We start from the raw sequence: 24970 nt of genomic DNA on the forward strand, positions 1-24970 counted from the left end.
TGATGTGTAAAATTTTACTGCAAGGTCTTAAGGAGGCTGTGAGCATGGAACACCAGCTGAGGGAATGGCAACATGGGGAAAGGATTGAGAGGCAAATCCAGGGAGGCTGGGGAAGGGCTGGGAGCAGCCTGAGCCCGGAGAACATGAGGGAAGGTCTCTTCCATCTCCTCCAGGTCTGTGTGCTATCCCAAAGACAGATACAAGGCACTGAGATCTTATGGATGCTGGACGAGGAGGGCTGGGGCATCACATCCACACTGGGGAGGTGGAATTGAAGACACCTCTGACAGCTGAAATCCTGGTGGCTAAATATGCTCCTAGGGGGCTTTCTTGCTCTACCTTTTTTAATATTTTTCCTATACTATGACCCAGTGCTACATGGAATAGAGCAATTTTTAATCCTGAAAATGGTGCTTTGTCCTCAGCCCAAGGCTGCTGAGAAGCAAATGGCAGGTCACCACGACCTGGTGTCTGGTAAGCTGGAGTGAGCCAGGCTCTGTGCCTCTGGCCACAGTCCGTGTTTGAGCCTCTTAGCACTACTCCTGGAACAAATCCCCAGGTCCCTGAGAAGCTGCTGCCCACCCACACCTGTTCTCCGTGCTGCATCCACCAGTACCAGACCGTGCCATGCAAATCCTGATGCTGAGGGCAGACCCATGACTGGGGGCACTGCAAGCCCCTCTTCCCTGCCAGGGCTTTGAGATTCCCAAAGCAGAGGACTGATGCCATGATGATCTCAGAAATATCATGCAGACATGAAAACTGGGCAAATGATAAAATGGAGATGACTTTTCAGGAGCAGAGAGATTGACTAAAAAAAACAAGGCATCAAATTATGCAGTTTATGCACAGGGAAGAAGTATCTTGACAGGAACTAATATTTTATGTGGAGCAAATAACTCAGTAGTAACAGATTTGCACATTTAAAGATGCACTATTAGGAAGAAAGTCCTGGTTTTCCCTACTTCTCATCAAAGTCCCTGACATAAACAACCTCCTCACCCTGCTCTCAGTGCCGCCTTGTATTCCAACACACTCCTCTTCCTTGACCTTCTCCTTCCTCCATGTGGGAGCTGCCATACTGGGATGGGCCTGTGGCTCCAGCTCTCTAATGTGGAGGAAAGAGGACCTTCTCCCAATATCCAACAGACAATGCTACAATGCTGTGCGTGGACTTGGGGTGCAGAAGAGCCCATCCTGCACGCTCCAATCCCCCCGTCACACCAGGGGCCGCCCTGAGCCCCACTCCCTGCACCAGGGACTGTTCTTGGCACAGGGGACGCTCCTCAGCATTAGTGATTTAAGTTTGTGTGGTTACTGTGCATAGAGACAGTTTTGAGCCCACCCCAGGGGAAGACAACGTGTTGAGGGAGTGTGAAAACAGTGGCCGTGCTGGTAGGACCAGCTGCAGAGGGACGCGGAGCTGGGACCTCCAGGTCATCCTGGACTCTGTCACAAGGCCACCAGGACGCCTTTTACCCAGCGTGCCTCAGCAGCTCCCAGCGCTGCCTGTGCCAGACCATCTGTCTGTACTCCCTGTCTCTCTCTGCCACAGCCAGAGATTTGCACAATCGAGCCCATTTAACTGGCACTGGAATCTTCCTACCTGGCGTGAGGCTCTAAGCCTTATCTGCATTTAGGAACTGCGCTAAGCCAGCAGATCTCCTGCGTATTTGCTCTTTGAAAGCCTGCTCTGAGGAGCTCTGGCAGGAGGGCTACATAAAGGGAAAGCCCCACAGCTCTAGCCCACAGATAAAGCTCTGCACCATACAAGACATTTTGATATTTTATGCCAGCATTTGGCACTGCTCCAGAAGAGCTCCGAGTTATCTTAAGCTTTACAAATGCAAAGCTAAAGCATTAGCAGGGGAATTGCTCCTAAGTCAAGGGTTAGAGGCGCACAGCAAAAAGGGTTCTTAGGGGGTGGTCTCCTGCTGGCTTTGGGGGATAAATGTGTATTTACCCCCCCACCCTGGGCAAACAGCAGTGCTCCCCAGCACTAAGCTGAAGGGCTTTACTGAAACACTCCAGCAAACCTCCTGGCTCCTAAGTACATAAAAGCATCAAAAAGTAAAAATGTATTTTAAACTATGGTGATTAATTATGATGATGGATGGGGACAAAAATCAGGTTCTGTTCCCTCCTTTGCATAGATGCAGAAGCAGTTTTGAGCAGAGGAACTGGAGAGGGTCAGAACACGATGTCACTCTGGGGGGTTGCTTTGTGCAGCACAGACAACAGCAGGACACAACTGCAGCCACCAAAAACATGCCAGAGGCTCCTGCCCACTGGCACTGCTAGAAAGAGGCAAGGAAATCAGCTCTGCATCTGTGCCCACCCTGGGCTACCCATTTTGCCAGAGTGGATAGTGGGAGCTGAGGAGCTAAAATAGATAGTCTTGAAATAATCTTGAATGAGAGAAGTGAGGCAGCTGCTCAAAGCCTTGTGCCAGCCTGGAGCCGAATCTCACTCCAGGAAAGGTGCTGCAGCAAAGGAGACCCTGCGTCTGATCAGGGAGCTCAGTCAAGAGCTGGAGCATTGAAACAGCGACAGCAAAGGAACTGGGAAACAGAAAACAGGAAAGAGCAAATGGCTTCTAAACAGTGGAAATGTTCCGCTATGGAGGAGGAGGAGGGCTGGAAAGGGAGGATTAGCCAGCTATAAATACAAGCAGTGCTGAGTTAAAAGGCTAATTAGAATAGCAAAAAGAAATACAGCAGTACATTTCAGAGACGGTTTAGACTAACAAAGAGTTTTTCAAATCTGTTTGCAGGAGTGAATATGAAAGAGAAAATTGGATTCCTATGAAATGATTTCAAGAATTGGAGGAGGAAAAAGGTAACGGCAGATCTCTTCAACAACTAGTCAGGCTGCCTGATATCTTCATCTGCTGCAAAGGCAGAGAGAAAGCCGACAGGTCTCAGTCTTCATCTCTTAGGAGAAAAAAAAGAGCCTGTGACAAAGGATGGTTTGTGCAGAGATGGGGCACAAAGGGAGAGAGGCCAGATATTCTTCCCCAGGCAACCTGGAGAGAAGTGACCAGCCTAATTGCCCCAGGTTGAACTGGGGGGCTGGAGCTCTGTCCTCCCCTAGGGCTGTGGGCCTCGTGCCCTGTGACGTGATGCACGGGGGGGACACTGCCACCCAACACAGCCCTGACTGCCCGCACCTGGGGAGGATGGCAGGGCCCAAGTCACCCCAGCTCCTGCTCACGGGACGGTGAAACCAGTGTGGAGCAAATCCCCTCTGTGGCAGTGAACCAGTGAGTCCTGGTGATTTAGCACCTACAGCCTCAGCATACACCTTCCCCAAAAGATGGAACAGATGGTCCTGAAGTTCTTAACCCATTAAATGTATACAGACACAGACAGACACATGTACATACATACAGATATAGATATATAAATACATCCCCTAGTTTGACACCTTGTACCTGCCTCATCTTACAGATAGTGAGGCTGGGCTGAGCCATGTGCTCCCCTGCCATGCTCACCCTATTCTCCTCCTGCAACAGATGGGTTTAATGCTCCGGTTTTCGCAACTCTTTGGGACACAGGAACATTCCAGCACTAAAAGAGCTTGGATCTAGCCTGAGAGAGAGCTTGCCCCACATATCTGTGGGCCAGAGGCAGCATGGAAAAAGGAAGCTGTCACCAGAGCAGAGGCTAGTTTGGATTCACATCCTTTGTCTGGGCCTCCAGCAGTTTGGGCTGTAGTGTGGGGTGTCATCAGACCTCTCTGCAGCTGGAGTAGAGGGACTGGCATCCCCAGAGCTCACATCAAAGTAAACAGCTGAGGATAAATGGGATGACTTTTATTCTTCATCTGTTCATGACATCACTAATGGCTGCTGTGACTAGAGCCACAGGTCACAATGACATCAGGCCATTAATGGGACAAAAGGGTGACAACTGGGATGACTCAAAAAGCAGGAAAAGGGTAGAGGGGAAGAGGTGCTTAGGAGGAGCAGACACAGAGCGCTGCTGTCTCCTCCCTGGTAGACAGTGCGAGCTGGCTCTCCGTGAACCTCCTCGTGGCAGTGGGCAGACAGACAGCGTGGTGGCTGGGGAAAGGGCTGGCTGGCTGGGAACTCTCTGAAATTTAACTAATTGCATTGCCTAGTAAATCACAACAGCAGCTATGATACTTTGCTCTTCTCCAAGGATGCAGAGTGGCTTTATGAGCATTAATTAACTCCGACTCACACAACACGCCTGCGAGGCAGGTACAATTACATCCATGCAGAGGGCGGTCCGCAGCCCCAGGTCTCACGGCCTGGCAGTGCAAGGGTGACGCACACAACCTGGGAGATCTTGTGGTCTGCACAGGACCAGCTCCCTCCCTGGGGTGCAATTACAGCCCAGGAGATCCCACCCCCAGGACTCCACTCTAATTAACCATCCCATCTCCCTGTGCACTCACATCCATATTCATCATGACTTCCAAAAACAGACAAAAGGCAAAACCATGGGGAGTTTTGCTAATAAACAGCCACCAGTGGCAACCCTCCAACCTGGCCAGGCCCAGCAGAGTATGTCTGTCCTCATCCCATGACCCTCTGTTCCTCTGCTCCCAGCTGGCACACCCACCTCACACAGCCCATGGGGCCCTGCAGCTCCATGTCAGTCTGCTCCCACACCTGGGTGTGCTGGGCATGAGGCAGGGCATGCAGGTCCCAGATACTCTGAGCGCTTGGCTCTGTGTCCCTGTCCTCTCCCCTCTGAGATCTATGGGACTCATCCAGCACAGTGCCTGTGCTCCAGGCAGTGCTCCTTGTACTGTGGAACAAGCAGAGGAGAAGCAGAAAAATCCACAGACATGCACCTAAATAAAATATTTTAAAGTGAATTTCCCATGAGGTGTCATCAGCTCTTTAATATTGTGCTGCCTTTCCTGGCTGATCATGTTGTCATTCCAGCTGGTGGGAGAGTGGCTGCCAGCTGCCTACGGGAAAAAGAAGACAGGAACATCTCATCTCGCTTGGGAGACCTGCACTGGCTCATCTTCCTGCACCGGCTCATCTTCCTGCACCGTTATTAACTCTACAAACAAATGGCTTCTTGCAGCAGGAGCATGAAAGCAGCAAGAGGGTCAGCAGCACAGGTATGCTGCATGGATCTCAGCGCTGTCCCCAGTGGGGAGCGGAGTGGAAGGTCCCAGCCGTGAGGTACACAGGGTCTTGCTCAGGAATGAAGAGCTTTGCTGGTCCCACAGGGGTGGAACAGGGACAGAGCCTTTTACATCCCTTCAGCTGTGCCCCATTGGCTTGCCAGGACACTACCCTGTCTCCAGAGATCTCACCCCCCCCTTCAGCAGCCAGAGGGATGCAAAGAGTAAAGCCACACATCCTTTGTCAGCCCCTGCCGAGTGCCTGACTGGCCTCTGTCCTGGTCCTGAGGCTGAGGGCATCTGAGATTGGAGAAATACCAGAGGCACTGGGGAGCAATACTGCGTGCACACAGGGACACCCTGTCCTGCATCCCTGATCCATGATCCCTGTGGGATGGCAGGACCGTGGGCCTGGTGACCTGCCTCACAGTGACCACTCATGAGGTGCCATGCCCTCCCCACTGCTCCAGTCAGTACCATCACTGCAGAGGTGGAGGCTGTGGTACAGAGCAGGGACAGCTGCTGCAAATGTCCCTGTAACAGCAGGCGTCACCTCCACTGGACAGAAGAGCTCTGTGCCCTTTGGCAAAGCCAATGCGGCTGAGCTGCACAAACTCACCAGGTCAAAGCTGGCCAGCTGCAATTTGCACTTTCTGTTCATTGGGAAGAAATAGTTATTTCCCCTGATTACATCTTAAATGCCAAATAAATGCCCTATCCTCTATGGTAATTGCAATGTCACTGGTGACTAATGCCCACTCTGCACACCGAGAATCTGCACCACATCTGCAAACCACAATAACCTGCACTCCGAGTGCCCCAGCTCCATACAGCCCTTCTGTCCCCAGCTCGTGCTGGGCCAGAGCATGGCTGCAGCTGGCATTGGCTGACAGAGCTGCTCTGCACCCGTACCAGGAGCCACGGCTATGCCAAACTCACAGTCCAGCCCCAGAGGCAGCTCTGTGTCCCTGGGGGGTGCAGCACCCAGGCCCGTCTGTCCCAGAGGCTCCTTGAAGCTGCTCGTGCCCCAGCCAAGAGACCCATCACAGCACTGATCAATACCAGGCTGAACATCGACAGTGATCCTCCAGCCAATCTCACGTCCCAGTGGCAGCACCATCCTCCTCCCAGGACTTGCCACTGTTACCTGTACCCACCGACACAGTGTGGGTGTTGCCACTGTTACCTGTACACACCCACCACAGGGGTGGCCAGGGCTGAGCTGCACTCCCTCAGCTGCTGCTGCTCCTGAGGGGCAGCCACCAGGGAGAGGGAAAGGCTTTCAGGTTTAGCTTTATATGTATATGAGGGTCTCAAATGGTGACACTTGCTAATTACAGTTTAGAAAACAACAAAAGGAAGTTCTAGAGAAAAACTCAGCATTTAGTCTTCCCCCCCCTTTTTCCCTTATTTAAAAGAAATCATCTTTTAAGCATTAAAAAACTCCCCAGTGCTGCTGATACAAATGCATTGTAACCTTGAATTATATGGAGCAGGGCTGGCTTTCATTATTTATTAGCAAGATCAATTAGAATATTCTGTTTGCAGAAGAATATAATCCAATATGTACTTCAAGCACTAACAGCTAAATATATGCTTATTTAAAAATCAATCAAAAAGTCAAGGTTTCCTTTGTAAATCCTTACTACAGATTAAAAAGAAAAGCTTTGAGTGTTACCACCTGCTGAATGCTGTAGTCTCAAGGAGACAGTTAGACATTTTAAAACATTTCAGATGGGAACTGATTGTAACAGGCAAACAATTGCTGAATCCCCAGCATGGAGGGCTCATGGCATGCATGAGGGCTGTAGCTCCCACGGGTGGGCACCCCGGGATCACAGCCCGGTCCTACCACGGGAGAGTGGGAACATGCCTCCCCCCAGCCCAGGCAGTGACAGCCACCACCACCCTGCCTGTTGGGGAGGGCACTGGGAGCACGCCAGCCGTGCCAAGTGATTCACAGCATCCCAGCACAGGCTTGTTTTTCACTGACTTGCCTGGGCTGACATGGAGCCAAGGCATCTGCCTGCCAACCTGGCCCGAGATCCGCAGTGTCCTCGTCTTTCTCCCCTGAATCACAGGTTTCTAAGATTAATTGTCATGTATAATTTATTGACCTCAGCCATGACCTTGGCCCGGCATGGTTTCTTTCCTCTACACTGTGGTGATGGCAGCAGCAGCCTCTGGCAGGGCAAGGGAACACCAGCAGTGCAGGGTGGTCAGCACTCGGGGCCCCAGCCATGCCATGGGGCTGCCCCATAGCCCTGGAGACACCCTGGCCACTCTGTCCCCACCCCTCAGAGTCACTTTCCCAGCTGTGCCAGTGCCCACTTTAATCTCCCTCCTGCCGCCAGCCAGGCGCAGTCTGCTCAGCCAGCTTCCCGTTTCTCCTTTTTCCTTAAGCCCCTTCTCTTTCGTCTTTCATTTTTAAATCTTATCTCCAGGTAAAGAGGGTATTTGATGGGATCAAAAGGTGACCTTTAACAAGGGTAGCAGAGCTTCAAACAATATCCCTGTGAGTTCACGCACGCTCGAGTGTTAAAGGGAACAGTTCTCTGATCTCCTGTTCCTCAGTGGAAAAGTTGTTTCACAAAGATTTCTGCCAAAAGTCGATGCAGCAGACTGAGTAAACTTCCTTAAAACCCAGCACCTAGAACTTGGCACAGGCTGTTCTCAGCTTCTGAGAAACCAATCCTTTAACATTTTTTGGTTTCAGTCTTCACCAGCAAGTGCTCCAGCCACACCACCCTGCACCTAGGTGGCAGGAGGGTTGGAACTGGATGATCTTCCTTCCAAAACCATTCTGTGATTCTGTGAAGCTCTGAAGTGTTTCTTTCTCTGCTCAAGTTCCCCATCTCTTCCCAGTTCCCTGGGTCTAACAGATTCCTGATGATCCCCAATCTTTCACTTAGATGAACAAAATCCTGGAACGCCACTTAGGCAAAGCGTTCCAGCTGTGGAGGGAGGTCAGACAGAAGCAATCAGGGGTATCAGAGAGTGATTAGTGGGCTGGAAATGTAGCCAAACAGAGAGGGAAGGATGGATACCCTACGGCTGCAGACCGGGCCAGAGGAGTAAATGACCTGTCACGACAGGCCTCCCCAAGGCCTCCTCAGCAGCACAGTGCCCTGTTCCAGCCTGAGGTCCTCCCAGCCATGCCAGGAGAGATGCAGGGAGGGACCAGCAGCATGAGCAGGTGGGTGCAAATCTCTTCCTGAGGAAATGGGGCTATCTGACCTATGAGCTGGGGAGCACTCCAGCTTGGGCTGAGACTAAGACCCACAGACCTCTCCTAAGCACCTTTTGGATAAATTCCAGGTAGGAGAAGAACAGCCTGGGCTAAGGGATGATGTGGGCACATGGCAGCATGGGTCCTGAGCTTCCACCCTGCTGCGGAATCAACGGGTTACAGCACTGTGTCCCCCCAGGGCCCTGGTAGACAAGAAGGGAGAAGGGAGGGCCAGAGACTGTGCTGTGCCAGATCAGGACAGTCCCATGCTCTCCAACGGCAGCCCAGAGCCAACACTGGCAGCGACATGACCCCCATGCCACCAGCAAGGCAAAGGAACACATGCAGGGTGTCCCATCCATAATGGAGCTCGCTGGTGCCTCCACACACGGCAGGGTGCCAGGAGCAAAGTGGACAGACGGGAGCAGTGGGTGGGCAGGAATGACAGCAGCGTTAATCACTTCCGTGGCACCGCACACGAAGGAGGCAGAGCACAGCCTGCGCCGCCCCGCTGCCGAGCGCGGCACACGAGGGATGAGGGCACAGACAACCCACTCCTGCCTGCTCAGCACAGCCAACCTGCCACGGCTCCGCAGGCCAAGAGCAGGTCCCCTCCCTGTCCCCACTGTGTCCACGTGCCTCTGCATAGAGGGGGGAGAGGCACCAGCTCTTGGAGCTGCTGGTGGGATACACGGAGCTATGCTCCCACATGTCCCTACACTGCTTTGTTGCATGGATGGAGACCCACCCCCGCATGCCAGCAGCCAAGGGGTTAAAGTGTCTTGTTATTCCTTCCATACTTGGGCTCCACTTATTTGCAGCTGGAATTCCCCAGGAGCCAGGGCTTTTACTAGTGGCTTTGCTGTAGAACCATGTTGTTATAGATTGCAAGTTCGTTAAAGGTCAGATAACACAACACAATTGAATCATATTAGTGAGCATAGTGAGCTGGTATTTTCCTAGGAAAACCCATAAAGCAGATTGTTTGCTGCAGAGAAACACACGTTGTATAGCAAAGCCGGTGTAATTGTCTGCACAAACAAACAAGCAGTTTCTGAGAAAATCCTCGGTGCTACAGGTCTTCGGGGCAGGCGCCAGCAGGGCTGGGCACTGGGCACCTCAGGCAGGCTGGATTTCAGCTTGGGTTACAGCACCAAAATACATTGCAGAAGATGAGTAGGGAAATAAACAATTTCCAAGCGTATTGTTGAGAGACAAATACTCAATACTTCATTTAATGTCTGGCTTGCAAGTAGCAGTTAATTCGAGGTGGTGCCCAGCTCCACACTGCTATTAAGGAAATGCAGAATTGATTGTGAGGATGATTGAAGATTTCCGAAGAGCACAATTCCCAAGGCCGTGATGACCCTTCCTTTTTTTTTTTTCTAATTTGCCTGTAATCTATTCAGACAAATCCTTTTATCGTGTTTATTTCCCTTTCAAGTTCCAATGGTGTGATTAATTATGGAACTTTGCAGTCCTACTTACCCTGCTGTATGGTCTAATTTTGCTTCCTTTTAAAATGGTTTTCCATCTCAAATAGACACCTTTCCTTTTTCAGCACCTTTACTTTGTCCAATTGAAACCTTCTGTCACTAACTCATCCCACTGGCGAACGATATCTCAGCAGGTGCCCACCTCATCCAATTCTGCAGTTCTATCTGAAGGCAGGTGGCACCAGTGGTCACTTGTTTCCCACTGCAGAGGGGCTCAGATGTGGGGAGATAAAATGCGTCAACCTCTTTCTCCAAAAATCCAGGCACTTTTCAGACCCCAGGGGGCTGCAGCTCCTCTGCCAGCCTGGAAATTTTCATTTGGTTCTAGATTTAACCTCAGAATGAGAAAGGAATTGGAACCAGTACAACTGTTTTAACCTGTCCCACTCAGAGGGAGAAAAGTAATTAAAAAAAATAATTAAAAAGCCACGTTTCCTCTCATTGACCTTCAACACCAGTTGTCTGGGGCACTGAAACTTCACTGCAGCCTCCACTTCCACCCGTGCCAGCTCCCCTCCGCTGCATGGCATCGTGTCCCAGCCAAACAGCAGCAAAACGCAGGTGGAAAAGCAATTAGATCTGAATCTTGTTTCCTCTTTCTACCTCACCTTTCTCTTTTCTCTTAGATACTCCTCAGTGTTGTAACTAATACGATTTGTGTTTAGCATGGTGTGAAACAAGAATGATTTATGGGTCTGTCTGCACTACACACTCCCAATGCCATCGCAGCCCCCCGAAAGGGCGCTGCAAGAGCAGCCTGATGATAGCATGCTGGCACTACATGTAATTCTTTGTACACCCTGTCCACATGATCACTGCTACTCCTAGCTCTCACAGTGCCCGTGTGCTTTCCTTACACTGCACCGGGCTCTGCTTAGGGAGGAAATGGGACCAGGACCCCTGACCAGCTCCAGCCCCCACTGCCATGTACCAGCCACGCCACTTCCACAAACCAATCTGCAGATTTCATTGATGCTTCCACTCAGAATGACTTGTGCCTTACCTAAACCAAATAGGGGCTCAACCCCTGGGTTTCATTGCCAACAGCTAATGCACAGGTTCTGGCCGTGGGGCAACTGACCACACTGAGGACTCGAATATGGTCAGGAGCCCAGCACATGGAAGGCTGCAAGGGCTCGGGTGCCAAAGTCCTACTGAAAGTCTCTGGGATCAGTCAGGTTTTCCTGGTGGCTCTGAGTGCAGTTCTGTCAGCGCAGCTCCTGCGGCTCTGCGCCAGCAGTGCCCTTCATTAATTCCTAATGCTGCCCCAAGTACATCCCATGTCCTCCCTGGCTTGGCAGCCCCTGCGAGCCAGGGCACAGAGCACAGCTCCCTCCCTTCCTTCCACATATAACAAGAAGCCAAATGAAATAACGAAAGAAACTCATTTTAATGCCACAGAGGGAATTGTTTTATTGCTAAAGCAGCAAATAGAACTAATTGAATCCATTGGAAGAAAAAAAAAGGAGTGAAGGAATGGAAAGGGTAGGCACGGAGCACAGACAGAAAGGGCGAGCTGGAGCCTGAATATTCATGGACCTGGAAACTGCAAATCCTTGAATGCAAAATATCTTCATAACCGATCATACTGCCAATGGCGATGCACATGCAGCTCAGAGAGAGGCTCGGAATGTTTGCATTTATAAGACTTTTTTTTTTAAGTAATATTACAGAAAAAAATTTCTGGTTCATAAAGCTGCTTTGCACCTCCCTGGTAAAACAGAAAAACCCCCAGTAAAACAGTGGGCACAAGGACCAGTGCAGGTTTCCACTGGCACTGAGTGCAGGACAGGCAGCAGCAGACACTCTTGGGGCATTCTGGTGCCCTCAGGGTAGGCAGGCAGCTACCTGCTGCAGGGGGGCTGGCAAGGCAACTGTGACCTCCCATCCCTGCCGCAGGCTGAGCACAGTCCTGCTGGGCCAGGTTGCTGAGCTGGGACATTTCACCCCAAATCACCTCCCATTTCACACACCACCAGTTACACCTGCCACAAGCTTTTAAACTCACTGTTTTCAGTGAACCTTAATTTTCAGTGGCAACATATATATTAATGGGGGGGGTGCATTTTAATTAAGACAGCACTCATGTTCTTCATTATAATACAAAGTCATCCAGCAAGGAACACCAAGGATATAAATCCCATTAATGAAGGAGGAGATGCGTATCCTGCACTGTACGCTCCAGCACAAAGGCACCAGTACCAGATGACTCTCACATGAAGTGCAAGGGGAGAAAGCTGGATTTGAAACGCAGTTTATACTCCCAAGGGCCACACAACCTTCATCCGGCACCACTGCACCACAGGCCTAGTCTGCGCCCTGGAGACACCCAATCCCCCTGCCCTACCTCAAACTACTTTTCATCCCCCTCAGAGAGAGCTGAAGGCACAACACAGCTGCCTGGGTGTGCCAGTGGGGGCACATACAGTGTCCAGCTCCCTCCTGGTCCCCAACACCCACAGCTGGAAGACACAGCCATAGGTCAAAGCCCTGAAATCCACCTCTCCACAGAGCCCTCCCTATGCCAGCCTTCCAAATCCCCACCCTCTGGGCACAGCAAACAGCTTCAGGCTCCCCTCTGCCCTCAACATGCTCTAAGCATTACAGGAAGTTAATACGGGTCACGGCTGGGGGGGAAGCTGCTGTGGGAAGCACCCAACTAGGGCACCCCGGGGAAGGGACCCCAAACTCGGCAGCAGGAGATGCACCTGCCATGGTGCCGCAGGACCCTCGCCAGCCAGAGCCCTGCTCCTGCATCATTGCTCCGCTGCAGCCAGCAGCTCTGAGCTCACACGCTAATAAACAAGCTCCTGGCCATGGGAAAGCACTTCACCACTGCCTACTGCAAAAAATGGCTGAGGAGTTTCTGATCGGGTTTTCCAAAGGAACTGGTCTGCAGCAGAGACATGGATTGTTTCCCGCAGAGACAACCATATCCCAAGACAAGAGTGCTTTGGAATCTTATGCAAGAACAGAGTAATAATAAAACACCTTTTTGTAACTTTAGCAGCAGTGGCTCTAGCAGAAATACCTGTAATGATCTAATAACACATTTCCCCTGCTGCCACTCCAGCCTCATGAAATCCAGGATAGTTTGAGCCATAAATCCATCCCAGCTCTTCCTTTGTCATTAATTGTTAGGTTATTTGTATTACACATTTCACATACCAAATCAACTTCAATTTCATGGTGGGCTAGACTGCAGAAATGCTTCTTTTAATCTTTTTTAATTCTAAAGTGGTACAAACTTTAATATTTTCTAATGGAGTGTATATTTTACTCACATCTAACAATACCACTACAATTTAGGAGCAATAAGTCAAGCTCCCGTCTATACGATAAGCTTGCAGCTCTATTTCCAAAGTTCAATCAGTTAACCTAGGAGAGCAATAACTTCCCTACAATGAATAACGATGCAGAATAATATTTAGATAGAGATAAACCCTTTTTGCATAGGAAATTGCATTATGATTTGCTAGGTCTACGAAATTCTCAGCGAGATGCTTTAGTTTACCAATGAAGTTGTTGCCTCAGGCATTTTTCCACAGTGCTTTGATTTTTGGGGGAGTTTCTAGAGGATTTTGAGCTGAGTAAGGAGCCGTTATTGTTCGTAACACAGACGTGTGCAGTAGATCAGCAACACAGCTCCTGCACTCTTCTCCCTACAATGGCAGCACAGGATGAGCAGCCTGAGCAACAGCTGCCCCAGCTCAGGGAGGCTGTGCAGCCCTGGAGTCTGTGCCCCTCCACACTGTGCCTGGGGGCTGCCAGACCCATCTCCTGGGAGGTCATGCACACAGTTACAACAGCAACTGCAGCAGATGCCTGGGCTGCCCTGGATTTTGCTCATTTCACCAGATACCAAATTTTTCAGAGGGAGTCATTAACAAGACCGGGAGCAGGAATGCTGCTGAGTGCCATCCCTTTGCTGCTGGGCCCCAGGCAGGTGTAATACCCTCCTGCCTCCAGCACAGCTCAGCACCAGCATCGCCCACAGCGCTGACATCCTCCCTCACACCACAAAAGTGCCATCCCCACTGCACTGCCCAGCACCCCAGACCCCCTCCAGTTCACAACTGACTGTGGATTTGCCTTTCTGTGCGATGTGAACAGTTCATGTAGAGGAGGCAGAGCCCTTTCCTAAGGTACCCAGAGCCTTTTCCTGAAGTACCACTGTCTTTCCAGGCATCCCCCGGCTCTGCAGGCACCCCGTGCCATGGAGCACAGGTGGTGGTTGGTAATTTGGAATTAACAAGGTTCAAATAAAGAGCCCTGAAATGAGTGCAGAGGTGCAAGCGCTGACAATGCAGGGGACCAGCAGCTGGATCAATGCTGGTACTCCCTTGGGGGAAAGATCAAGGAGGGATGAACCAAAGGCCACTTAAAAACCTTCCAGCAGCAACGACTTCATGATCCATGGTCTGCCATTGGCATTTCTTGAGTCAGCACTTTGGAAGGAAAAGGGTCAGTTTGTTCTTGAACAAGCAGGACCAGAGCCAAGTAATTGTCACCTGCACACGTGACACAGTCCCCTTCACCCAGGGCTGAGCCAGGAGGTGACCTCTTCCCACCCGTCTGGGGGCTCAGAGGTGGGCCGTGGACAGGGGACAGCAGCTGAGCCTCCCAGGGTGCAGGGGCACCTGGAGGAGGCCCAAAGCCTCTGGGACTGGTCCATTCCCATGTTGGCATCACACAGGTTGGGTGGGTTTGTCTCCTCCCTGGCTGGGTATGGTAGCTCCAGCTGTTGGTTGCTGAATCCAACCGCAGTTCAGCACCGCTCCTCACCCTGATGTCGGCTTCCTATGAGCGTCCTCACGGCTCGGCTTAATTCTATGAATGTCCATCAAGAACAAATATAGAAAGGGCAGAGCTGAGGTTGAAATAAAGTTATTTGCAGATGTGGATGAACACTAATAGAAAGTGTAGAATATCATTGAATCCATCTCAATGAAAGATGAAAGGAAATACACTCTAAAACAAAGGAGAGCTGCAGATTTAGGCTGCCCCAGCAGCACTGCTCTGCTCAGATCCAAAATGACTCCTGTTAATAAAGGAGGGGGCAAACTCCAGTCCAGCCCAGCTCTGGAGGGAATGGAAATCAGATTTTGGCTTGAAATGTGTTACAGCAATCTCTATAATACAAAATAAAGTCTGGCAGATGGAGTTATTTTTATTCAAAGCCAGTTCTGTTCAGTAGGTCGGTGGCTATAACTGATGTCCCTTTACTATTTCCTATTCCCCCAGGTCCCCCTGCCTCAGTTTCTCCAGGCAGTGATGAGATTGGAGCAGACAACTGCCAGTATATTTTGGGAGGATCTTATTCAGCGATAGAAATCAATTGTGAATTTTGCATCCACCCTCAGCATTTGGCCTGTTTATATTACCAAATACATTCTTTAAAGAAGTACTGTACTTCACAGGAGAGCTTGTCAAGGTAAATACCTTCATTTACATAAAATGTGACTAGCAAATGAAATGTTAAAGCCATAAAGAGCAAGTTTATTATCCATCGTTGATGCCTGGATGTATAATATGACAAGGGGGGAAATACTGTGCCTCGCAACACTTACTAAATTGGTGTGTTGACTCTGGAGCCGGAAATGGGAGATTTGAAAAAACAGGGTTTTAGAGGGGCTTTTTTTGACTTTTTTCTTCTTCTTTTTCATAAATATGAATCCTTTCCCCAGCCTTCAGTATTTGGCTTTTAAACACTCTCCTTTGGCTTGGAGACAGCAGCTACCTAAATAACAAACGGGGGAAGCGGTGCCCACGTGCCATCACATGTGCAGCAGGGTCTGGGTAGCAGCTTGGCTGTGTCCAGGGAGGGGAGCTGCTCCTGGTGGGATCAAGGCCCAGTCCTGCCTGGCCGCTCCCCCCACCATGCACCTTTGATCTAAACAGGAATTTCTCACTGTGACTAGAAAGACTCTTATAATTTAGGGGTTTCTTTTAAACTTCTTCAAACATAGGGGAAAACAATTTAAAGCATCTCCAACTCTAAACAATATCTTTTAATAAGTGGATAAGAAGGCTAAAATGAAATGCTGCCCACATGCACACAACAGGGAAATTACAATATCCACACTGGATGCTCTGGAAAGCTTGATCATGCAGGTTCCTCATCTGGACTCCATACAAACATTTTAGCCATTCATTCATGCTCATACCCTTGTACCCTTTGCAATTCATTGAAAACACTTCAAGGAAAAATCATTTGAAAGAAATTACCTCTGGGTATCACACCCCGAGCAGTGAGAAATGTCCCGCACGAGCCGCTCCAGCCCCCAAAGCAATAAAATTTCTGCTGAAGTGCATGAAATAACGACTCAGGGAAGAGGAGTCCCCATGACAACAAGAGGTAAGAGAAACCCATGAAAAGCAAAAGACTCTGACCTTTGTCGATACAAGGTGTCACCAATTTGTGTTGGGATTTTGACTTTGAAAATCGAAAGCCTTCACCCATAACTCTCTTTGAGAACCTGTTGTTCCTTCCTTGCTAGTCTGGGCTCCACACGGAGCAGAGTGAGCCTCACTGAAGCAAGGAGCATATGCAGGGGTCAGGCACATCACTCAAACCCGTGAATGCGACCACCTGCCTCTTCCCCTTTTGCTTCTCCAAGGGACTGTTTTTACTCAGGCCTATTTTCAGGTTTTCTGTAACTCTACACATGTGAACAGTACTGCACTCAGAGTGCAAAGCTCACAAACTTTGACATCACAAGTAACACTTAAACCGTTATCAGCAAAGCACCGGAGTGTTTACTCAGTGGGCCATGGAACAAAATCCTAGAGAAACGGTGTTCCTGAGACTACAGTGCAACAGTTAGATGATTTCAGGGCTGGTGACATGTGCCAGTTCCCTACATGCTCCAAAGGATGCTCCAGCAGTTATTGGAAGAGGCATTCCCACCGTGCATGGCTGTTGTGATGAGCCCTGCATCTGTAACCTTCCCAAGGGAGCAGTGGGGCTGCTCCTGTCCACAGGCTCCCTGCACAGGCTGGGGTCAGAGTGTAAGCAGGGCAGGGCCCAGCTGTGCACTGTGCAGGGTGGTGGGACATGGCCCTGGTCACCACCCCTCCAGTCTGCTGAGGGAGCAGGGCTGGACACCTCCCTGCCAGGCCTGAGTGGAGCTGGTGCCCAGGGGCTGCCAAGGGGCATAGCATGTGCCACGCTGCCTCCCCTTCCTGCTCCCACCCTCCTTTTGCACTTTGTGCCTACAGTCACCTGCAAACACATTTCAGACAGAGGCAGAAGCAGCGACCAGCCCTGCAGGAGCAGGCGCTCCAGAACCCTCCTGCCAGCGTGCTGGCCCTGGCACTTCCCTTAATCTCTTTACGGGAAAAGCCAATGCACAGGGGCTGCGGGTGCTGAGAGCAGCTGCCCTTCCCACAGCTACAGCTGAGCAGCCTGTGAATAACCATCATCAGGTGATAAAACACTGCAAAGAGACCCAATTCATTCCTGCAACCCATTCCTTTAGCTGAAACAGAACAGAAAGAAGGGAGACAACCGCTGCCCAGGAAGGGTGCTGGGTGGGTTCCTCTGGTTTAGAACACAGGGCAGGGGCAGACCTAGGAGACTAAAGCTCTGGCATGCAGAGGATTCATTCCAATAGCTCTGGGTGCAGAAAAAAAATCCATGCCTGATGCTGGAATGGCCTCTCTCCAGTCCCCAGATGGGTGAAACATGGGGCCAACCAACAAAACGCCTGACCCCTGCTTGCAGTCCCTTGCCCAGAGCTGACCCAGGCATGTATGGGGAGGTCAGTGCTGCAGGTATGTACTTGCTCTGCAGGGAAGCCCTGAGCTAGAGAAAGCAGTGCACATGCAGGATTGAACCCAGACTAAAGACATAGGAAAGGTGAAGGAGACAAGGTGTTAAAAGAGGTGTTACACGGAAATACTCGTACAGCCCTCAGCCCAGGATAAATCCAATGCACTGGATCCACAGAGGAGAGAGGCAGCTGAGTCACCACATTTCAGCAAAAACCAACTCACAGCAGGGCCCAGAAACAAAATCAATACACTTTCCCTAAGTTACCCGAAGTGTGGCAGGTACAACACTCTGGGAAGGCCTTTTGCTGAGAAACACAGCAGTTCCCAGGCTCTGCAGCAGTGCCCGTGGGAAGCAGCAGACCCCATTCCATCCACCCGCTGTCAGTGTTCCCGCTGAGCTGCCAGCACAGGCTCACAGCATTGATGGAAGGGGTTTGATTTCCTGAATGCCCTGAGCCGATCAGAATGGCACAGGCAACACAGCAACACAATTACAGCTCACAGCAAGGTGACGCTGTGTGGGACCAGGCTGAAACAGCCCCAAGCTGTTGTGGCCAACAGCTGTTAGGGGATGCTGCAGGGGGGTCCCAGCACACATCCACAGACACAGCCAGCACCATTACTGTCAGCAGCCATGGAGGAAAGAGCCTGGTGCTCAAAGGTCGGATGATCCCTCTGCCTGCAGCAACAGACCTACTGGCCCAGACTCCAGGTCAGCAGAGGAAGGGAGGCAAGACGGCCCCGTGGGGAACAGGGCCCATGGCAGTGATAACCACGCACAACATCTGCTTCTCCCATATGGACAAGACAAGATGTGACTGGGAGCACCATCTCTGTGGACACAGTCAACAGCTCCTTGGAACCGAAGAGCTCCCTGTCATGGCATTATTCATTATCTGTATGAGAGCAACAGCTCGCCAAATAACACAAAGGCCTAACTGCTTGGGAGATTGCTCTGAAAAACCCAGACAGCCAGTGCAAATAGCATTAGCCATGCAAACCATTCCGCTGCCTATCATGACGACTTCTGCTGCAGCAGGGCTACTCCATGCACACAGCTAATGCAAGTGTATAGCACCAGAGCCCCAGGACAGAGAGGGGAACATGATCTAATCACAGACAAGGCTGCAGCCTCACTGCGAGGATTCCATCAAGGAGAAAGCAAGAAGTAAAGCAATGTGTGTATACAAACAATTCAACTCTTCCAATCAGTGAACTTTAAAACTCCTCAATTTCAGCTCTCCACCATCAAGTGTTCTCTTTGCATCATGGAGATCACACTTGTTTTAAAACTGCAAGTTTGTTTTAAAAATACTGGTACAAATCCCCAGTTTTTCTGCTAAAGGCAGGATGTGGAGATAGCCTTGAAAGCATGAAGGGACAGAACCGAACCTCCTCACTGTGCTGAGCCCTCAGGCAGCTGGGGACGGTGGACTGGGAACTCTTGGGATGTTCCACTCAGCTCAGAGGGTCTCTGGGGTGCAGAAGTGCTGAGGTCTCCTGTGCTGGTGATTCGCACCAGCAGAAGGACCCAGCTAAAGCCCCACCATGACGGTGCTTGAAGTCCCCACTCCCTTCACACAGCCACCCACATTGTTTCTCTCCCAACACCCCCAGACCAGTCACCAGCAGCATCTGAGCATCCTGAGGTGTCAGCATCTGCACAGGTGACCCCATCCCACCACTGACAGTGCTGGCACAGGGCAGCGTGGCCACCGAGCAGTGCCTCAGGATCGCCTCCCCTTCTTCTCCAGTCACACAAAGCCACTGGGACCACACTGACACCACGGCTCCTCCGCAGACCCCTGCCCAGTCCCCTGGTACTCAGTCCCCATGATACCAAACCAAGACCTCCAGCAGCACAAGGGGACAACCTGCCCAGGTGTCAGACACTGCAGGCAGTTTGTAGTTCCCATGATCCACACCATCCTTTCATGCTTGTGCACCCTTGATCCACACCCAGGCAGGGAACTCGGTCACATCCCAGATGCTGCATCTGTCTATGCTGGTAACAAGCATTTGTGGATGTAACCTCAATTCCCTGGGCTCAGAGGCTTCCCTGTCATTCTACCGTCCTTGTTGTGCTCTCAGAAAGGCTCCCAGTGCTTTTCCAAACACAGGATGGCTTGGGGCAGAGCTCACGGCGTGGGATACGCCCTCTGAGGCATGAGCACCATGCTGGAGAGAGCAAACTCCTGAAGTCCAGCCTGGTCACTGGGGCTATGCAGGGGGTCACCCTGTGCTTGGGCACATGAGGGAGCAGGGGAACACGCAGACACTGGCTAAAATCAGCAGCAGCTCCTGCAGGGAAGGACAGCATATCCTGCAGGTTAGAAGGAAGGAGCAGGTGAAAGAGAATGATTTCCAAGGGAACAGCAGAGCCCTGCTCCTTGCCACAGCAAGACTGAGCTCTGGCATATATAAGGGATGAAGTCGAAGTTCATCACCAAAGGTAATATTTACTGCCGGGAATCAGTGTCCCGTGCTTAAGAAAGAGAGATGAAGATATGCAAGTGGCACACACACCACAGAGAGGTGTGATCACACTGCTAACAAAGGAGAAAGTTTGAAGTCTCTTCCTACTCCCCTTTGGCACTGTTTGAGGGCAGTCAGGTATATTCTGCATTAGGGGGAAAAAGGCAAGTGAAGAAATTTATCAACAAAAGTTAAAGTACAAGGGGAGATTGGGTGTCATGAAGGAAAGCTGTACCATGGAACTTGTCCTTCAGACAGCCCACCATCAGGATGGACAAAATCACAAATTGCCACCACACAAATGATTCTGGCAGCATAACAATAACTAACCAAGTCTCAGTTCAGTTCACACCAGTATGTGCATGGGAAGACCTACGTTTGCAATTGCCACATGAACTTTGGCTGCTGAGCTACAGCCATTGCAGACAGCAGCCAAACCTTCAACTTTCCCTACAGGTTACCAGGCAGTGTGGAGCTGCCATCCTGACAAGCCGCCCTGCCCCAGCAGCACGAAGCCAGCATCCCCACCATGCCTCCCTGTCCCACAGTGTTTGCAGCAACTCCAGCTTCTGACACTGTCCTGACTGAGATCCTGGACCAGAGACCCGCAGCGCTTAGGGCTGACCAATCTCAAGGCAGCAAAGCCATAACGTGGCATGGGGCAAGCACAAAGAAACAGCAGTGTCCTAGTGCCAACTCCATTTTATAAGTGGAGAAGCCAAGGTGGAGAAAGTGCTTCCCTTCCCTCCTGCTCTGCCAGGCTACGAGATGCTCTTGGGACTGAACCACAAAGCAAGGAACCCCAAGGGTCTGCCATTCCCCTATTTCACTACATAAGAAAAAACCTTACAGTACTAAAAGCTCAGAGTTTATAACGCATCAAAAGAAGTCCTATATACAAAATATAAACAAGTGATAGAAGTCACTGTAAGGAGATGCTGGTATAAACACTTCAATAGTTGCTTCTCTGCTTAAAGAACATTGACATTTCTGTGCATAGGAAAAATCTCCAATTACTCTACCTGGGGCACAGCTGCAAACCGTCAGCCTCCCTGGTACACTCAATCAGGTAATCTCAGAGAAGGTCAGAAAGAAACAGCTGCTGGCTTGGACAGCGATCTTCCCCTGTTCTTTGTTTGTGTTTGTATGGCACCAAGCCGGTCTGTGACAACAGCCCAGCACTGGCACAGCACCAGGGAAGCTGTGGGTGCCAGGGAAGTGTGAACCACCAGCACCGTCCTGCCCCTGCAAGGCTGAACACTCTTGGAAGGAGGGGGTAGAAGCTCATGTTTGGGTTGGGCAGCTGTAAAGATGGCTGTAGATCAGGCAGCCAGGGCATATCCTCAGGGTCACAATGGCAATGGAGCAGAAGTGTCATTTCTTTATCCCATGCCCAGAGCACCCCACCACCCTCCTCTGTCCAGACCCTCTCACACAGCTCTGACACAACATGCTGTTCTCCCACCTCTTCCCCAGTCCACCACAGCTCCAGAGCTAGGAATGAGTTGCACAAACCAGAGAGCTGATGCATGAATAGAAACCACTAAACTACATTCTGCAAATGAAAAGCTGTGTGTGCCTCTTACTCCATGAGAGAAGTTACACACACTCGCTAGCCCTTTTCTTATAGCATGACTTTAAAGATAAAAAAGCAGCTGCTCACCATATTCAGTGCTTGATCATCTTCTCCCTGTTTTGAATAAAACCAAACCTTTTTATCCTTTCTATCCTCTTCTACCAAGTTTCTAAACTTATATTTCAAGATAAGCCTTTCCTGCAAGAAAATTCAGTACAATAAAATACTGTGCCTGAAACTATATTTATAAACACATATTTATAAACTACATTTATAAACATACATTTACATATATAAACTATATTTATAAACACATATTTAAAACTATATTTATAAACAAGCACAGCTAGCCCTTTATTCTCTCCCCCCATTGGTGCAGCACACTGAAAACACTCTCATGGACAACTACACTTTCTCAGTGCTGATGTCCACTTTCTCAGAATCCCTACAGAAAATCACACAGAACCAAGTGGATGCCACACCAAGCATTATGATGACTTTGCTTCCACAGTTGCCGCAGAAAACTGCTTGGAGCTCCTCACATTTAAATGTCCCTGACATGAAGACCGTGTACTCTATTGCAATAAAGCGTGACCAGATAATCCAGGCAGTAACTAACTTGCTGTCTCTCATTATTTTTTTCCTTCATTTTCAGAGCAGTGAGGCAGCTACTGTACCAAGAACAACAAAAAGTTCAGCAGCTCAGCCACAGACCACTTCTTGTCAAGAACCAGTATGGGTTGCTTGGAACCGTGAACTACAGAGCTACTGGGAATTTGCAAGTTCCACTGATGTGCTGCATTGTTCTCAGAGATTTTTAGAGAAACACTGAGACATCGCAATCCATTGATTTGCTAAACCTGCCGAGGCACTTAAGGCTTCCTTACCGCAGTCCAGTGTTTTCTAACAACCAGGACTTCCAGCATAAAATTCCATTAAAACGTTACCCAACATCAGACAACAATATTTAGACTTCTTCCCGAACAGAATTAGACACTGTCAATGGAAAAAACTTCCCGACGTAGAACTTGTTGAATAAAGAGTAAATCCGACTTGTTAAGCGAAGCCTGCACTCGCATGAAAACAGCATGCTTCTTCCCTTCATCCCAGCGCACCTGGAGCAACTTGCAATCTTGTTTATTTCAGTAATTATTCATTACCGACCTATTTAGACGTGTTTTACACCAAGTGCAGCTGAACCGCTACAGTCTGCTCAAGCATTCTGAGTAACCGAGCGAGATGCTTTTACACATTTTCTGCCTTCCCACCAGAACAATGCATTTTCAGTCACCACCGCTGCCAGGTGCGGCCCCCGGCGACCTCCCGCCTGCTCCAGAACCGGGCTCGGCTCTGGGGCTCCGTACCCGCCGGGTCCCGGGACTCACGCGGGGGTCCCGGGACTTGCGCCTTCGCCCCGGGTCCCAACGCCCAGCAACGTACAGGGGCCGTTCGGGTCGGAAACGAGGACACCCCCCGGCCCTCGGACACCCTCGGGACCCCCCAGGAGGCTCCCCCGCCCCGCACGGACGCACGTTCCTCCCCCCAGCCGCGGATCGCGCCCGCAATCGCCCGCCCTCACCTGTACCACTCCAGCCCCTTCTCGTAGTTCCTGTCGAAGAAGTGGGGCTCGGTGCCCACGGCCCGCACGTCGGGGTGTGCCCGGATGGCCTCCAGCAGCGCCCGCGTCCCCCCCTTCTTCACCCCGATGATGAGGGCTTGCGGCAGCCGCTTCTCCCCGTAGTCCGGCGTGGTGCTGCTGCTGCCGCCGCGGCTGCCCGGGCTGCTGGCCCGGCTCAGCTCCTCGTCCGTGGTGCTCGACTCCTGCGGGTCCCTCTCGAAGGCTCCGCTCTGCGCCGTGATCACCTCCCCGGGGGCCAGCGGCGTCCGCAGCCAGGCGCCCGCCGCCCCTTCCCGGCTGCCGTTGGATGCCCGCGGCGGAGCGGCGGAGGGGGCCGGGTCGCCGGGGCTGCCCGGCAGGTTTGCGGGGGAACGCGGGGCCCCGGGGGCCGCCGTGCTGGGAAGCGCGGCGGGGGAACGCGGAGCCCCGGGGGCCGCCGTGCCGGGAAGCGCGGCGGGGGAACGCGGGGCCGCTGTGCCGGGAAGGGCGGCGGGGGAACGCGGGGCCGCCGTGCCGGGAAGGGCGGCGGGGGAGCGCAGGGCGGCTGGACCGGTGCCCCCCATCAGGCTGTAGCACAGGTAGGTGAGGCAGAGGGAGAGGCTGCACATGCAGAGAAGCTTCCGCGCCGGCGGCCCCTTAGAGCCGCGCCCGCCCGGCACCCCCGGCTGGGCGGGGGGGGACATAGCTGCTCCCCGCTCCTCGCCCCGGGCACCGGGCGCACATGGTGTCAGCCGCCGCCCGGCCGCCCCAGCCGCATGGGGCGCCGCTGCCCGCCCGCCCCGCCGCCGCCGGTGGGGGGGGGGCCCGCATGGCACGGTCGCCGCCGGCCCCCGCCGGGCACCGGGGCACCTGGGCTCGGCGCTCCCGCGCTCCGATGCTGCCGGCTCCGCACTGTTGCCGCCCGAGTTCCTGCCGCGAAACTTTGAGCCGGGTGGGAGGCGGGAGCGCGTTCCCGGCGCGGGGAGGGCCCGGCCCGCCCCCGCCCCGCCGCCGAGAGCGCGGGGAGCGCGCCGGTCCGGGGCGGGCTCCGCCCGGGGCAGCGGCCGGTCGGCACCGCGGCCAGTGACGGGGCAGCCCGGAGCCCCCCAGTCCGGGCTGGCCGCGCTGCCTCAGGCCCGCTGGCCCACCCGGTTTGCTGAGAATAGCCCCCAGCAGCCCCACACCCCGCCCCCCATCTGCTCCCCAGACCCACCAGCCGTGCCGCATCCACCCGTGTCAGCGCTCCCGGCGCAGGGAGGGCGCGGACACCAGGAGCTGGGGCAGTGCCACAGCTCCTTGGCACCTTGTCCCGGCCTGGTCCCCTCCGCCTCCCCCAAAGTCCATTCAGTTCCCAGCCCATGGCTCCTGCCCAGAGCCTCCAGCTCCCCAGAGAGGAACATCCAGACAGGTCCTCTGGGGCAGCCCCATGCAGCAGGGCCCAGGTTTTTTGGCTCTGGCCTTATGGGGATCTTGGGCAGAGGAGACAGTTTCTTAGGGCAGCTGGCTGGCTCCTGGGAGCTTGAGGAGAAGTGGCAGACCATAGGCAGGGGCAGGTAGGAACTTCATTTGGAGCATGGAGGGTTCATAGTTTAGGTGCCAAGACCTGCGCTAGTAGATGAGGTCAATTACACCCTCGTACACTGCTCTTCTAGGAACACTGTCCTTAGCCTTGGTGGAGCAGGCTGGGGCTGACAGGCTCACTCCTCACAGTT

General features: G+C 52.1%; 1 protein-coding gene across 1 annotated transcript in view; it reads right to left on the reverse strand.

Annotated features, from left to right (window-relative positions):
• The window catches only part of HS3ST4 (heparan sulfate-glucosamine 3-sulfotransferase 4), a 55817-nt gene extending 31633 nt beyond the window's left edge, over nucleotides 1-24184 (reverse strand). The window contains exon 1 of the mRNA XM_050317058.1: nucleotides 23241-24184. Coding sequence (XP_050173015.1) covers nucleotides 23241-23962 — 722 coding nt within the window. The 5' untranslated portion in view covers nucleotides 23963-24184. The remainder of the gene's footprint in view (nucleotides 1-23240) is intronic.
• Between the last annotated feature and the right edge of the window lie 786 nt (nucleotides 24185-24970).

This window comes from Myiozetetes cayanensis, unplaced genomic scaffold, assembly GCF_022539395.1.
Source record: "Myiozetetes cayanensis isolate MyiCay16 unplaced genomic scaffold, myiCay2020 scf20-37, whole genome shotgun sequence".
In the NCBI taxonomy this organism is placed as follows: Eukaryota; Metazoa; Chordata; class Aves; order Passeriformes; family Tyrannidae; genus Myiozetetes; species Myiozetetes cayanensis.